The sequence below is a fragment of the Prunus avium genome, chromosome 7 (assembly GCF_965620075.1).
Source record: "Prunus avium chromosome 7, drPruAviu1.hap1.1, whole genome shotgun sequence".
Classification (NCBI taxonomy): domain Eukaryota; kingdom Viridiplantae; phylum Streptophyta; class Magnoliopsida; order Rosales; family Rosaceae; genus Prunus; species Prunus avium.
Window position 1 is genome coordinate 20,612,366 of NC_142290.1, and position 15,962 is coordinate 20,628,327.

The 15,962-nt window shown below is 38.3% G+C and overlaps 3 protein-coding genes across 3 annotated transcripts; all 3 read left to right on the forward strand.

The window, feature by feature from the left end:
• Nucleotides 1-1,797: 1,797 nt before the first annotated feature.
• Nucleotides 1,798-7,167, forward strand: LOC110744521 (microtubule-associated protein 70-2-like). Its single transcript, XM_088244234.1, has 9 exons — nucleotides 1,798-1,936; nucleotides 2,264-2,349; nucleotides 3,810-3,875; nucleotides 3,975-4,145; nucleotides 4,468-4,638; nucleotides 4,758-4,913; nucleotides 5,015-5,161; nucleotides 5,795-5,866; nucleotides 5,974-7,167. Exons 1-9 carry the CDS (start codon nucleotides 1,879-1,881, stop codon nucleotides 6,481-6,483), a joined length of 1,437 nt encoding a protein of 478 aa, XP_088100360.1. The 5' UTR covers nucleotides 1,798-1,878; the 3' UTR covers nucleotides 6,484-7,167.
• Nucleotides 7,168-8,978: 1,811 nt separating this feature from the next.
• Nucleotides 8,979-11,825, forward strand: LOC110744522 (receptor-like protein EIX2). The gene has a single exon (XM_021944513.2). It carries the CDS (start codon nucleotides 9,015-9,017, stop codon nucleotides 11,700-11,702), a length of 2,688 nt encoding a protein of 895 aa, XP_021800205.2. The 5' UTR covers nucleotides 8,979-9,014; the 3' UTR covers nucleotides 11,703-11,825.
• A 2,057-nt stretch (nucleotides 11,826-13,882) lies between these two features.
• On the forward strand, nucleotides 13,883-14,500 carry LOC148293096 (receptor-like protein EIX1). Its single transcript, XM_088244584.1, has one exon. The coding sequence runs from the start codon at nucleotides 13,883-13,885 to the stop codon at nucleotides 14,498-14,500; it is 618 nt and encodes a 205-aa protein (XP_088100710.1).
• The last annotated feature ends 1,462 nt before the right edge of the window (nucleotides 14,501-15,962 follow it).

Genomic DNA, 15,962 nt, shown 5'->3' on the forward strand with positions numbered 1-15,962 from the left:
TTAGGCATTTGTTCACATGTCTGGGATCCTCTGGTCGGTCTACACATTTTCATTGACCAATGAGAGTTTAGTCAGTGGTCAGGGCTGTGGTTTGCAACCACGTGGTCTGGGGTTTGATTCCTCAAGATACCTCTCTAGCTATTTGCTAAAGTTTCCTGCCACCCAAAGATTGTAGGGTTTGGGGGGAGGCCCCAGTTTCGGAGCCAATTCCGGGAAGTGGGTTTGAGAGGATTTGTAGGTATGGAAAAAAGTTATATATATCTTAATTGGTATGAAATGGTGATTGCCTGTATCCTTAGTGCAGTGTATACCAATTGCAAGAGTACTTTAAGAGAACTGCACTTTAGATGTAGGGACCACAATATTGTGACTGAGTACCCACGCAGTGTTTCTAGATTCAGAAAACTAATTTTTATTATTATTAGTAATTATGGGAACATTGTAACCAAGCCCTTTCCCTACCTTTCTTAAGTCACCAATGACAGAAAATCCTCTACAACATTATCCAAGTAACAAACTTTTCCATTTTTATACTCCCCACTTTCCAACACACCCCCATGGTGAAGTTCTAAACTACAGTTTTCATGGTTACCTGCACAGTAAACAAGGGTCAAAACAATGCTAAAACACACACACCTGTTTTGGAATCATAAAATCAGACAAAATCATGTTTTAATTCAATGTTCTGCACCAAAACCAAAATATACAGTACACAGTTCGTTCAGTTTTTTAATTGTTATGGAATAACTTCAGTCCATTTGGTGTGAGGCATAGATAGAAGGCAAGAAGGGATAAAAAAAACCCTAAGTGTTGTAGTCAAGAACAGTATAAAGCAAAGCGTGTAAGGTATCTTTAAAAGCTATGGACCACACATATGAAAACAAAACCAACTGGTACGTATACAAACAGGTAGAATCACTTATTGTATTTAGGAGCAACACCACCCCAACGGAAGTCAAACTCTTCCATCACTATCAGCCAAAAGGACGAAAAACCCAACTATCCCCAAAATGAAACCCTAACCTTTAACTGTACCCTCGATCAACCCCAAATTTCGAAGCTTACACAGAAAATTTCTCACTCACTCAATCATTGCTGCAGTAAATTTAACTCCAATGGCTGTCGTATAAGGGATAGCTCACTGTATGCAACTCCAATGGCTGCCTTAGTAGGGATAGTTCACGTGCTTTCCTCCTTTCTTCAGCGCTAAATTGGATTTGTTTCGTTCAAAACGACGAAAAGTTAAAGATACCTCGAATAACAAGAGCACGTGACACTCACATGGTCAATCTCGATGAATTCTGTTACGGTAGGACCTAATTGCAATTGATTGTCTAATTAAAGGATTTCATTGCCTCAAAAATTAGTTCACGGACTCAATTGCAACTGGGGCCATAGTTCAAGGACGTCTACAGTAATTAACCCTTTTTTTGTTATATGGCGAGAGGTGTAGGGTTTTAGGAGGAAGAGGAGGGAAACGAGGTTTATGGCGAAAAGGGTTTTATCGCTTTACTCAAACAGAATTTACAAGTTTTTATTTTTTATTTTTAAAAGAAGAAGGTCTAAAAGACAGAGAAAGTAAAACATAGAGAACCAAATCCTATGGCGCTTCTTCTTCTGAGACCTCCTTTTCCTCCATATCTTCGCTTCATGGCCTTACGCTTTCTATCACACTCTTCTCTTCACCCTCACTTTCCCTCCTCTTCTTCTTCTTTCTCGTATTCCTCTCTTTTGCTTTTGCAACTTAGTAATTCCTCTGTTGCACACCTTTGTTGTGCTTTTGAATGAAATCCATGATTACAACAAAAAAAAAAAAAAAAAAAAAGAGTAACTGCCTCGGCGTCGACCACGAGTAACGGCGATGACATCATCACCCTAATGCACGGCTCCGATCCAGTCCGAGTTGAGCTCAACCGCCTCGAGAACGATCTCCGAGGTCTCTCTCTTTTTCGGCCTTCTCCGCTCTCCATTTTCCCTGCAAAATTTGGAGCTCACATTTTCTTTGTACATAGGAGAGATGATATTCTTATTTCATCAAATTGACGAATTCGTCGTATTTTCTGGAAACCAATTTCTTCTAAATTCAGAGCCGCATTTTCTTACTAAGGAAAGAAACGATATTTCATATTTGTTAGAGCTTTGATTTTTTTCTTTTTCCTAAAATGAAATTTCTTATTTATAATTATATTTCGTGTACTTTATAATTGATAAGGTCAAATTTGACTGATATATACGTTTTTAAATTTATGAAATGAAATAACAGATAAAGATAGGGAATTGGGAGATGCTGTTGGGGAAATCAAGTCTTTGAGGAATTCAGAGCGCCTTAAAGAGAAGGCAGTGGAAGAGGTACTCTATTTTGCTTATAAAGCCGAAGTTGTGCTTCTATTTGCATTAGCAATTGGATTGATTTTTATTTTCTTATAACAATTCGCGTAGCGCGATGTTGTCAAATTTTGTTATTTTGTTGTATGTTATTAGCAAGTCTAGATAGGCTTGTGAAGTTGTGATTATGGTCATTGATTGTTGTTGCATGATCAAAGAAAGGAATTTTAATTGTTTTTTTTAATGGTGGAATTAGCAATATACTAGAATATATGAATGAGACAGATTTTGTCAGACTTTTATTTGCCAACTCTTTCTAAAGTTGTTTTTTTTTTCTGTCTAACAATGTTTTACACCTTCTATTAGATGCAACAGTTATTTTGGAGAACATTTGCTTAAAAAAATACCCTTCCACTTCTTAAAATTAAAGAGCAATCTATTTCCATGCAAAAATTATATACTTATTTTAAATACTGCAAACAATTTAGTATATGCATTTAATTTGAGTTAGGCAGGAAATTTTTTTTTTGACTGATTGTGAGTCTACATACTGAGGAGTGCAATGCTGTTTGATATCTATAAAAAAATGTCTGTAAGTGGACCTTCTGTACAACCAAGATGAGATTTGATAGTCTTCTATGTTAATATTCAGTCTATTTATACTTAAAAGCTGAAACCTTCAGTCTGCTATATTACCTAGTGGTTACTGGGTTTTAAGTATTATTGCCTTTTGGATTAATGGTTTTATTCTATTATAACATTTATTTATCTAAAATTTATCAAGATAACCCTACTTATTCAATTGCCACGTTGTGAATGGATGTTTTGAGCTTCTAATGTTTTAGTCCGTATTATTATTATTTTTTATATAATCATTTTCTTCTATTGTGATGGATTAATATTTTGTTGCTTTAAAATCTTAACTATTATATCCAGCAGCTTCACTTAACAAACAGCCTTTTGGGACATAGACATGGTGAAGATTTTATAATGCCACTTTCCAATGAAAGACTTGAAACCTAAATGATTACAAGAGTCTTAGCTACTGTGTTAAAGCTGTGTCAGTTTTAAGCAAAGTTTTATAAGCAAAATTTCCAATTGGACTCTTTTAACCTTTACCCTAAAAAAAATAGAACTTGAAATGTAATAGGTTATACATTTTTTTTTTACTGACAGTGAGTAGCAAATTTTGAAAAATCCCTGCAACTTGGAGGAGATATTATTTTATTAAAAAAACTAAGAAAATATCTCCTTTACCACACAATTATAGCCATATTGTTATTCTCAGTTTTGTTCTGTTCGATTTTTTATTGATGTCTTCTTCTGAGTGAGATAATTATAGGTTTATTACAAAATTATCAAGATTTTAAGAACCATGTTAAATTTTATTTATCAATGTATTGCTCTTTATTACAAAGGAGAAACTTTATGTTCAATCAGAAATGGGACTATCTGATTATTTTTCTGTTGGTTAATGATTCCAGTTGACAGATGAACTAAACAGGGTGGATGAAAAGCTGAAAGCAACTGAAGCCCTTCTGGAAAGCAAGGTACTAGTTGTATTTTCCTTTGATCCCTCATTGTACTATCTTCTGTAACCAACAAATGCATTTCTGTTTGCAATATAATGAGTACACTATGATTTGCAGAATCTTGAGATTAAGAAAATAAATGATGAGAAAAAAGCAGCTTTGGCTGCACAATTTGCAGCGGAAGCCACACTTAGAAGAGTTCATGCTGCACAAAAAGATGATGAAATGCCCCCCATTGAAGCCATCATCGCTCCACTGGAAGCAGAGCTTAAGCTTGCTAGGCAGGAGGTATATACTTTCCTTCTGCAATACCATGACCTCAATTTGTATTTTCTTTTCATCTACTCTTTTATTCAACATTCTTAAAGACAGATAGGATTGTTGTAAAACTTTTGATGTAGTAATTTTCTGTGTCAATTTCCACCGTCTAGTTTGGTTTCCATATTGGTTTATACATGTGAGGTTTAGAATGTTCATAATGTGTTGGGTTTCCGTATTCTTACTGTCTTTGTGGGTCTATTGATTCATGCACATGAAAAGAAACATAACGAGTTAAATTTTTTATTTTTATTTTTTATTTTTTATACCTTTTCATGTCTTGGGTTTTTAGGTAGCAAAGTTGCAGGACGACAACAGAGCACTTGATCGGCTTACTAAATCCAAGGAGGCTGCTCTAGTTGAGGCCGAGAGAACTGTTCAGATTGCTATGGTAAAAGCATCCTTGGTTGACGATCTGCAAAACAAAAATCAAGAGCTGATGAAACAGATTGAAATATGCCAGGTATGTATGTTCTCTGAGTTTTCCTGCTGCAGGCAATGTGTGTGATTGAGGGAATGTACCGTGGGTTTTGTACTAGCATTAGACACTATTTTTTGTAACATGTACTAGTGGATTATCAGGAGGAGAACAAAATTCTTGACAAAATCCACCGGCAAAAAGTAGCTGAGGTTGAGAAGCTAACACAAACCGTTCGCGAGCTTGAGGAGGCTGTTTTAGCCGGTGGAGCTGCTGCCAATGCTGTGCGTGATTACCAGCGTAAAGTGCCGGAGATGAATGTAATAAACATTTCTTGGAACTCCAGTTCTTGCAAATCACTTCATAGTTGTTCTGAGTCTGTCACAAATGCAAACTGCCTCTAACCTTCAAGCTTGCGTAGGAGGAGAAAAAACTGTTGGAACGGGAGGTGGCTCGTGCAAAGGTCTCTGCAAATAGGGTTGCCACTGTTGTTGCAAATGAGTGGAAAGATTCCAGTGACAAAGTGATGCCCGTAAAACAATGGCTTGAAGAAAGGAGATTTTTTCAGGCATGTTACAACTTCAATGCCACCTCATCATTTCTGCATGCAATTCCTTTAATTTGTACAAATAGTCATTTCGTTTCATTGTCTCTAGTTGCATCCTTAACACAAGAGGTTGGCAATTGAATGGGGCTTAGGCGCTTCATGCTGGATAAGGCAACTACATGGACCTAGTTATTATCAATTAAAATGTGGACCAGATGCCTCGTCAGCCCAAAAAGAAAGCATGAATTGGTTTTTTTTTTTTCTACTTTAAATCGTTCTAAAAGTATTTAATGATCATCTATGTTAACCCAAGAGGTTTAACATATGGAATTATGATCTAGTACCATAGGTGACCTGCAATGATTATTGTTGGCCTACTATCAAGATGCATATAGGATAGTGATACAGACTACCCTGTATCCAGGACCTTAAAACAGATATCCCATCTGGAAAATGGTTCTTTATTGCATAGACCACATATAATGCTTTTGAGTAGTTGCTAGAAAATGGGATGTGCGCGCGCTTGTGCGTGCTGTTGTTCTAAGATGGTTTATTTTGCCTTAAGAAGCGGCGGTGGAAGTGAAAACAGAGCAGGAAAGGAACAGTTAATTTTATTTGAGATTTAAAATGAAATATTTGACATGATTTTTGTAGGGAGAAATGCAACAACTTCGAGACAAACTGGCAGTAGCTGAGCGTACTGCAAAGGCAGAAGCACAATTAAAGGTATGCTAACTGTTTTGAATTTAGTCTGCTCTGACAAGTAAGGGTAACTGTTTCCTATTATGTGTTTAAGCCTCTTCTTAACAGTTGAGCATTAATTGATTTCTTAGGAAAAATACCAACTAAGATTCAAGGTTTTGGAGGAAAAGTTTAAAGCATCGAATGGAAAATCCCGCCCATCCTCAGATGCAAGAATCATCAGCAATGGGCCTTCAAGGCGTCAGTCTCTTGGTGGAGCTGAGAACTTCTCTAGAGCGTCCTCTAATGGCTATCTATCTAGGACAAAATCGAATTTACAATCTGGTTTCAACCGTTCCAACACTGCTACTGCAATATTGAAACAAGCCAAGAGTTCATCTAGATCGTTTGATGGTGGTAGTAGATTGCTAGACAGAGATAAGCTAGTCCCAGATGCAACTGGGAAAGATAACACAAACGGTGCCAGTGATCAGACTCAGATGGATGAGACAATTGGTAGACATGAGGAGAGGGCAAATGGATCTTTGGCTGAACAATCCAGGACAGAGCATGAAGATTATGTTTCTGGAGTGCTGTATGATATGTTACAGAAAGAGGTCGTATCTTTGAAATTTACTTGGCTTTCCCTTTACATGACCTGACCCCATTCATTTCCACGTACCTAAATTCCTCACAAGTCAAGCATCCCACATGCAGCTGACACAGACACATTGTGGTTAACTCATGCTTTCCTTTTGTCCCAGTCTCTTGATATAATTTCCTAGAGATAAGCTGCCTTACTAGGATTTGCTATCTAACCCTTGTATGAAATATTCTTCCTCATCGTTCAAAGCATATACCGTACGTCATCGAAAACAAAATTTGAAGTCTTTGTTGAGATTTCAATCAGAACTTGCACACACAATGCATCAGCTCACACAAAACAGATGAAACGAAGGAAAAACAGAAAAATGCAGAGAAAGAATGGCAACTCAGTAATGCTCAAATTCGTTGCTATGCACAAGACATGGCAGTGCACAGTGCATTCATTTCTAACTGAAACTATCCCTTTTACAATGATGAGAATGTGATCTCAGCCTTACAATTGATCCAGCGATGTAAGCTGTACACTTGTCTTAAATCTGAGTCATATAAGACTCATCCAACCAAAATATTACACCTGTAAAATAAAACTTAAACCAGCAGGAATTTATAATTCAACAGTCTTTTATTTGAATTAATCTGATGGTGTCTCTCATTTGCTTTTAGCAAATATTTAGTCAGATCAGTTGGTATTCTTATGTTTTAAGTGGTGTACACCGGACTATCGAGGGCCACTACTAATCTGGTCCGACAATTAAACTCAATGGACTCATCCAGGTTGTCCAGGGATTGGTCTCGGGTTGGAGGTTGATAGGGTGGTGGGTTGTTGTTGGAGAGAGAGAGAGAGAGAAGAGAGAAGGGTGGTAGAGATTAGTGCATGTGGTATATTGTGATCTTATAATATTAAATAAACACCATTGGCTTATGCATACTGCTTGATTTGTAAATTATAAACAATTTTCATTTTTGATAATGTCCTCATGAAATTCGTAGGATTTGAGAGTTTTTTAATATATATATATAGCAGGACCTCTTGTTTCATATCTATGACGAGTTATTTACACTAATACCTTCTGAGGTTTCTTGTGTTTTCACAAAATCCTCTCAGGTCTCAAAAATTACATGAATACCCCTGAGGTTTCAGTTTGTTTTCACAAAACCCTTTTCGTTGATTGTTTGTCCAAAAATTAATGATTTTATTGAAAAACAATTTATGCAAATGACAAAATTAACCTTAGAGCATCCACAATCATGCTCTCTATTTTTCAGTTAAATTTTAGCTAAAAACATATAAAAGTTATCTTAGGAGTTCTCTATAAAATTTAAACTCCAATCATGCTCTCTAGTTTAGGGGGTCATAAATGTTATCATTCTTTTTTAATTGGTCCATATCTATTAAAAAATAATATAAAAAATAGTTAGCATTAATTAAAAGTTTGAAATACTCATTAAATAAAGCAGCATGAAATTATAGAGAGCCACTAGAAGTCCTTTTTCTCTCCTTAGATTTAGGGGCTTTTAGAGGTCTCGCTATTTTAGGAGGTGGATATGGAGCATGTTTGGAGTTGTATTTTCCAATTCCTCCCTAAAATTTGTCTAATGATATGGTTTATGGAGTCCATTGTGGATGCTCTCAATGAAGTATATGCAATCTAATCTCAAAGGACAACTGTCATTTGGAGAATTTTTTTGAATAAAATCATCAAATTTTAGATGAAAAATAAATGAAAATGAGTTTTGTGGAAAAAATTTAAAACCTCAAGGGGTGTTCGTGTAATTTCTAAAACCTCAAGGAGTTTTGTGAAAAAACCGAAAATCTAAAGGGGTGTTAGTGTAAATAAGTCCTCTATCTCCTCTATGACTACCTCTAATAGTTTATTTGAAAAATATGTGACGTAAGTATTCTTTGGGATATTATTTGTCTGACTTGTACTCCATATTTTTATGGACTGAAATTGCTACTTTAAACTTCAAAGTCATTATCTGGCTTAAGTGGGTTGAACTATTTACCCCACAATTCAACTTGACTTCTTAAACTTCAAAGTCATTATCTAGCTTAAGTTAAGTGCGTTGAACTATTTACTATTTACCCCACAACTCAACTTGACTTCTTAAACTTCAAAGTCATTATCTAGCTTAAGTTAAGTGCGTTGAACTATTTACTATTTACCCCACAACTCAACTTGACTTCTTAAACCTCAAAGTCATTATCTGGCTTAAGTTAAGTGGGTTGAACTATTTACCCCACAACTCAACTTGACTTCTTAAACTTCAAAGTCATTATCTGGCTTAAGTGGGTTGAACTATTTACCCCACAACTTGACTTGGAAGTCTTTGCATGCATAATCGTAGTAGTACTGTCATTGTCAGTATTTTATCTTTATCAGACTTGTAGGTAGGGACCGGATTATGGAAATTTTTCATTCTTGGTAACATGTCTATGATGACGCATAATTTTGAACAATACGAAGGGTACAAAAGCTCAACCATCTGAATTCTCATTTACTCTTATATATAGAGGGCATCTCTATACTCTTTTCTTGCAGACTCATATCTTTAGTCCTACTGATCATCCCATTGCATAAGAATCATGGGTCACAGCAGTGCCAGTGCTTCCATCCAACTTGTCTCACTAATTATACTGTCAGGAATTTTATCCCTTGAAACCATTAAATTCGGTTTCTGCAGTGATGATCATAATGTGAGATGCATAGATATAGAGAGGAAAGCCCTTCTCAAGCTCAAACAAGGCCTCACAGATCCTTTCGACCGGCTTTCGTCTTGGGTGGGAGAAGATTGCTGCAAATGGAGTGGTGTAGGCTGCAACAACATAACTGGACGTGTCAACATGCTTGATCTTCGCAATCGCTATTCAGATGGGTTAGATGGTTACGGATCAATAAAGCATGCATTTGGTGGTGAGATCAATCCTTCTTTGCTTGTTTTGAAAGATTTGGATTACTTGGATTTGAGCATGAATTACTTTGAAGGTGTCCAACTTCCAAGTTTCATTGGATCACTAGAGAAACTGAAATACCTCAATCTCTCTCGTGCATATTTTGTTGGAGTCATTCCCCCCACTCTTGGAAACCTCTCAAGGTTGCTTTATCTTGATCTTAGTAATTTCCTTTTTCCTAACCCAATTGAGACTGACCTTCAGTGGCTTGCAACTCTTTCTTCCTTAAAGTACCTTAACTTGGAAGGAGTGGACCTTACCAAGGCTACACCCTATTGGCTTCCCACTGTTAATATGCTCCCTTCACTTGTTGAATTGCATTTGCCCCTTTGTGGACTTTCCATCCTTCCTCTCACTCTTCCTTCTATCAATTTCACATCCCTTTTGGTTCTTGATCTCTCTGACAACGATTTCAAATCCACAATACCTCCTTGGCTGTTCAATCTCACTGAACTACAGATGTTGGATTTGGCATATAACAGTCTGACAGGAAAACTGCCTGATTCTTTGGGATATCTTAAAAGCTTGAGATACCTCATATTGACGGCTAACTCATTGAGTGGGATCATCCCAGAATGTCTTGGGGAGCTCTCATCCTTGGTTTCGCTAGATATCTCTTACAACACATGGGAAGGTGCCATTACAGAAGCTCATTTCTCGAAACTTGGAGGCCTGAGAGAAGTATCAATTGCAAATGATCCCCCAAACATTTCCTTGGTTTTCAACATAAGTTCTGATTGGATACCTCCTTTCAAATTAAGATACTTGGACATTAGATCATGCCAACTGGGTCCCAAATTTCCTACATGGCTTAGAAATCAAACTGAGTTGACCACGGTGGTACTCAATAATGCTAGGATTTCAGACACCATACCAGATTGGTTTTGTCAGTTGGATTTGCAATTTGATATTCTAAATGTCGCTCATAATCAACTAAGCGGCAGGGTGCCCAATTCATTAAGATTCAGCTATGATTCCAGTGTTGATTTTACTTCAAACCGCTTTGAAGGTCCACTCCCACTCTGGTCCTCAAACATTACATGGCTGTATCTTAGAGATAATCTATTTTCCGGGCCAATTCCTCATAACATTGGTCAAGTGATGCCCAATTTGACACGTCTAGACATTTCTAGGAACTCTTTGAGTGGAAGCATTCCCCTATCCATTGGTAATTTAAGCCAATTACATTTCATGTTGATGTCAAATAACCTCTTGTTTGGTGAGATTCCTCATTTTTGGAACAATATACCATCGTTGTATATTGTAGACATGTCAAACAACAGTCTCTCTGGTACAATCCCAAGATCCTTAGGCTCTTTTACTTCACTCAGAGTCTTGTTCCTCTCCAGCAACAACTTTTCAGGTGAAGTTCCGTCCTTGAAAAACTGCACTAACCTAAAGATTCTTGATCTTGGTGATAACAAGTTTTTTGGACCGATTCCAGCTTTCATTGGTGAAAGCATGCTCTCTTTAAAGATTTTAAGCTTGAGGTCCAACTCATTTATTGGAAGCATCCCTTTACAATTATGTGGCCTTTCCACTCTCCATATATTGGACTTCTCACACAACAATCTTTCCGGAAATATTCCCCATTGCATAGGTAATTTGAATGGCTTTAAATTTGAGGTCAAAGACATGGATACAGAATCCTACGGTTATTTGGGAAGATTGGAGGTGGTGTCAAAAGGAAGAGTGCTTGTATATGACTCCATCCTTTACCTTGTTAATAGTGTTGATCTCTCGGACAATAACCTGTCAGGAGAGATGCCTGTGGGGATAACAAGCCTAATAAAGTTGGGCACCTTAAATTTGTCCATGAATCATTTGACAGGAAATATCCCAGCAGATATCGGAAACTTGGGGTGGATAGAAAGTCTTGATCTATCAATGAACAAACTTTCAGGTTCAATTCCACAGAGCATGGTTTCTTTAACATTTTTGAATCATCTGAACCTGTCATACAATAACTTGTCCGGGAAAATTCCAACGGGTAACCAGTTTAAGACCTTTGTTGACCCGTCAATTTATGAGGGCAATGCAGGTCTTAGCGGGTGTCCATTACCAACTGGTTGCCAAGACAATGAAGGAGCACCTCAAGTTCCAAGTGGAGATGGAGGAGAGGATGATGACAGTAAACTTGAAAAGCTACAATTCATCATCAGCATGGTGATAGGTTTCTGTGCAGGGTTCTGGGGAGTTTTTGGGACTTTGGCCATGAAGAGGTCTTGGAGACATGCCTATTTTCACTTCCTTGACAAAGTGAAAGATGCTGTCTTTGATTTTGTCTCAGCCATTGGTACTTATCTGCAGAAAAGATCGTAGAGCATAGATGAAGCTGCACATGTGAAGGAATATGTATGCAAGCAAATAAAGCAAAGTTTAGTATTGTCCTTTACAATTTTGTAAGTTGGTTATTGTAATATGAATTTATACTTTTGTGTATTGTGCCTTAACGAAACAATTGCTTCAATCCATTTGAGTCAGAAAGTAAAAGATTTAACGAAGTTCCTCACAACAAGTATAACTGAGGTATGTCCTAGAGCAGCATATGCAAACACGTCCACTATCAAGAAATTAGGATGTTTACAAAGTGTTTGGCAACCTCACAACCCAAAGCCCCAATAACACTCACCGCACAAAAACAAATAGAGGAGGAAATTATGAACCTTAACTAATGCTCTCTGGGCCAAGTGCTAAAAGGGCGTTATTTTACGGATGATGATTTCACTAATGCCGTTGGTGGAGCCAGACCTTCATGGGTTTGGACAAGTCTTCTGGAAGGAAAAAGGGCAATCATTGATAGAGGTCGAATACAGATCCTAAATGGTGAGAATATATACGTGTATCTGGTCTGACAGCTGGCTCTCCCCTGCACATGATGGTCGCATTACTCCGATCAACCCTATCCCCCCTTCTGCAGAGATTGGACTATTCTAGCCCTAATCAATCAGACTCGCAGGATGGAGTCCAACTTTGAGTCCGTTGAGTGGTTTTGGACCCCTGGGAATTTGAATCGAGCTGCTCATGAAGTGGCAAGGATTGGTTTGGGTGCGGTGGATTTGCAAAGATGGGCTGATCGGCCACCTCCATCCTTGGTTTGTGTTCTGGTTTCAGATGGTCTCCCTTGTCCCCCGTAAGGGTGGTGTTTGAGGGAAATAAATCATGCTAGGCTTTGGAATTGGCTGTAGCGATGTTATTAGCAAGTTTTGATAGTAGCTAGATTGATTGTTGTTGCATGATCAAAGAAAGGAATCTTAATGGTGGAATTATCAATATACTAGAATATATGAATGAGACAGATTTTGTCAGACTTTTATTTGCCAACTCTTTCTAAAGTCTGTTTTTTTTTTTCTTTCTAACAATGTTTTACACCTTCTATTAGATGCAACAGTTATTTTGGAGAACATTTGCTTAAAAAAATACCCTTCCACTTCTCAAAATTAAAGAGCGATCTATTTCCATGCAAAAAATATATTGTACTTATTTTAAATACGGCAAACAATTTAGTATATGCATTTCATTTGAGTTAGGCAGGAATTTTTTAAATACGGCAATGCTGTTTGATGAGATTTGGTAGTCTTCTATGTTAATCTGAAACCTTCTATATTACTGGATTTTAAGTATAATTCCCTTTTGGATTAATAGTTTGAATTTCTTTAGTAGATTAGATTATTTAAAGTAATTAGTTTTGTGAGTTCACACGAAATCAATAGTTTTAATTAAACACATGATCAACAATTCAATAACCAATTTACGGTCCAAACCCATCAACCAAAGTTGATCTTCACTGAACTCTTTTTGTAATTTTTCTATTTCCTCAAAAGAGCCCATCCTTTACCAGTCATCAAAAACGTATCTGGAAGTCTTTTATATGATTTCATTTACTTGTAGCAAATATTTAGTTAGATCAGTTGTCATTCGGAGAATTTTTTTTATTATAAAATCATCACTTTTTGGATGAAAAATCAATGAAACAGAGTTTTGTAAAAACAATTTAAAACCTCAGGGGATGTTCATGTAATTTTTAAAACCTCAAGGTGTTTTATGAAAAAGCTAAAAATCTTAGACGATGTTTATGTAAATAACTCTTCTATAACTACGTCAAATAGTTTATTTGAAAAATATGCGACCCCAGTATTTTTTTTGGATATTATTTGTCCGACTTGTACTCCATATTTGTGGTCTTAAATATCCCATTGACTGAAATTGCTACTTTAGACTTCAAAGTCATTATCTGGCTTAAGTGCTGATGGGGTTGAAGTATTTATCCCACAAGTCAAGATCGTAGCAGTGTCAGTATTTTATCTTTATCAAAGACCAGAAAGTCGTTTATCAAAGACTTTATGGAAATTTTTCGTTCTTGATAGCGTGTCCACGACGACGCGTACAAAAGCTCAACCATCTGAATTGTCATTTACTCCTATATACAGGGCATCTCTGTACTCTTTAATCTTGCAGACTCATATCTTTAGTCCTACAGATCATCCCATTGCATAAGAATCATGGGTCACAGCAGTGCTAGTGCTTCCATCCAACTTGTCTCACTAATTATACTGTCAGGAATTTTATCCCTTGAAACCATTAAACTCGGTTTTTGCAGTGATAATCATAATATGGGATGCATAGATATAGAGAGGAAAGCCCTTCTCAAGCTCAAACAAGGCCTCACGGATCCTTCCGAACAGCTTTTGTCTTGGGTGGGAGAAGATTGCTGCAAATGGAGTGGTGTAGGCTGCAACAACATAACTGGACGTGTCAACAGGCTCAATCTTGGCAATCGTGATGGGTACGAAGAGAATGCATTTGATGGTGAGATCAACCCTTCTTTGCTTGTTTTGAAAGATTTGGAATACTTGGATTTGAGCATGAATAACTTTGGAGGTGTCCAACTTCCAAGTTTCATTGGATCACTAGAGAAACTGAAATACCTCAATCTCTCTGGTTTAGATTTTGTTGGAGTCATTCCCCCCAATCTTGGAAACCTCTCAAGATTGCTTTATCTTGATCTTGGTAATCACATTCCCCCCAATATCAAGGTTGCTGAAAATCTTGAAACTAACCTTCAGTGGCTTGCAACTCTTTCTTCCTTAAAGTACCTTTGTTTATATCGAAATGAATAGCCAATAAGAACAAAACACGTGGACAAAATCGAGTCTAGTCAAAGTTGCCTTCGGCACCCAGGCTACCAATCCATGCATTAGGGCAACGCCCCCTCCTAGGACACGTGGCATGCTCATAATCGACGTCCACAGTCCCACATCGAAATTCTAAACAAAGTGCACACCTCCCAAGGCCTATAAAGGAGGCCAACTATCCCAAAATAGAGGTAATCAGAACGAACGGCACACAAGCCTATTGATCTGTCAGTTTAATTTACTAAATCCGAACTTACTTAAGCATCGGAGAGCCTTCGGCCGGTACCACACTGGTGCCCTAGGTCTTACCGAGCGTTTTCTCATATTGCAGATTACACTCCCTACCGAGGACTTAAGGATACCGAAGGTCCAAAATTACTAAGTTGAGCTTAAGAGTGTTGAACCACTTTTTAGCGTCAACAGTTTGGCGCCGTCTGTGGGAAACGATAAACAATCGACCCTTTATCCCTATAAAATGGGGACCACATCAAAAACTATGTTCTTACCACAGAAGGGGTTGTCGTTCGGCAGGCCGGCGGAGCTAGCCCAACACCGCCCCCATACACGCCGGCAAGCAACTCCCCTGTACTCCAAACCACCGTCAAGGCTGAGCTTCTAGCTCAAATCACGTCTCTTTGACAGAACATGGCTAAGTTACAGGAACACAACAATCTCCTCTCGTCCAAAGTGGACGAGACACAACAGTTGCTTAATCAGTAGCAAACACAAAATATGCAGACTCCCCATCGGCAGAAGAAGGGCAAAAAGGCGGCAAAGGCAACGCCTGCGCCCTCCAAACAATTGGTAGTCCCGGCACCGAAAGATAAGCCCCAGGTGCCGAAGAAAGTCTATTTTGATTGTCGCCATAGGCTGTTGGATCGGGAAGCCGAACGGCAAAGATCACCAGTCAGGATAAACGCACGCCTAGACGATCCCTGACAGAGAAACTTGGGGAAGAAGTCACCCATACGAAGGATACAAGTTCTGGAATCATCGGTAGAGTTTGACCACGAGTACGCCCCCTCTAAAAACCGGTCATCAACTTACCGTTCGGAAACGCCAACGAGGCACTCTGAGGTCAACCCGATCAGGTCCCCTCGCCGTTCGGTACACCACACAACGGAGGAGATCCCTAGCCAAGACGCGGTCATTCGCCTCCTCCTACAGAGGATGCAGAAGATGGAGGACGACATGACTCATTCGCAAGAGCCCGATTGGGGAAGGCTTCGGCCGGGACCCTTCACCGAGCACATAAAGCCCTCACGGGCAGGATAGAGACGTGTAGCCCCTACGCATATTGTCCTACACGGGTGTAGAGGATCCCCTGACGCACCTTCACTCTTTCCAATCTGCCGTAGGATGCAGAGGGCTTAGCGACGAAGGGTAATGCCTGCTATTCCCGTCCTTGCTCACGGAGGCTGCCTTGAACTGGTTCTACCGTTTGGAA

Bases quoted from the DNA above. Each gene is read 5' to 3' on its own strand.
- LOC110744521 (XM_088244234.1), top strand. From the start codon at position 1,879: ATGCACGGCTCCGATCCAGTCCGAGTTGAGCTCAACCGCCTCGAGAAC. The intron at 2,350-3,809 runs GTACTCTATTTT...TAATGATTCCAG, and splicing joins AAGAGAAGGCAGTGGAAGAG to TTGACAGATGAACTAAACAG. The intron at 5,867-5,973 runs GTATGCTAACTG...TTGATTTCTTAG, and splicing joins AGGCAGAAGCACAATTAAAG to GAAAAATACCAACTAAGATT.
- LOC110744522 (XM_021944513.2), top strand. From the start codon at position 9,015: ATGGGTCACAGCAGTGCCAGTGCTTCCATCCAACTTGTCTCACTAATT.
- LOC148293096 (XM_088244584.1), top strand. From the start codon at position 13,883: ATGGGTCACAGCAGTGCTAGTGCTTCCATCCAACTTGTCTCACTAATT.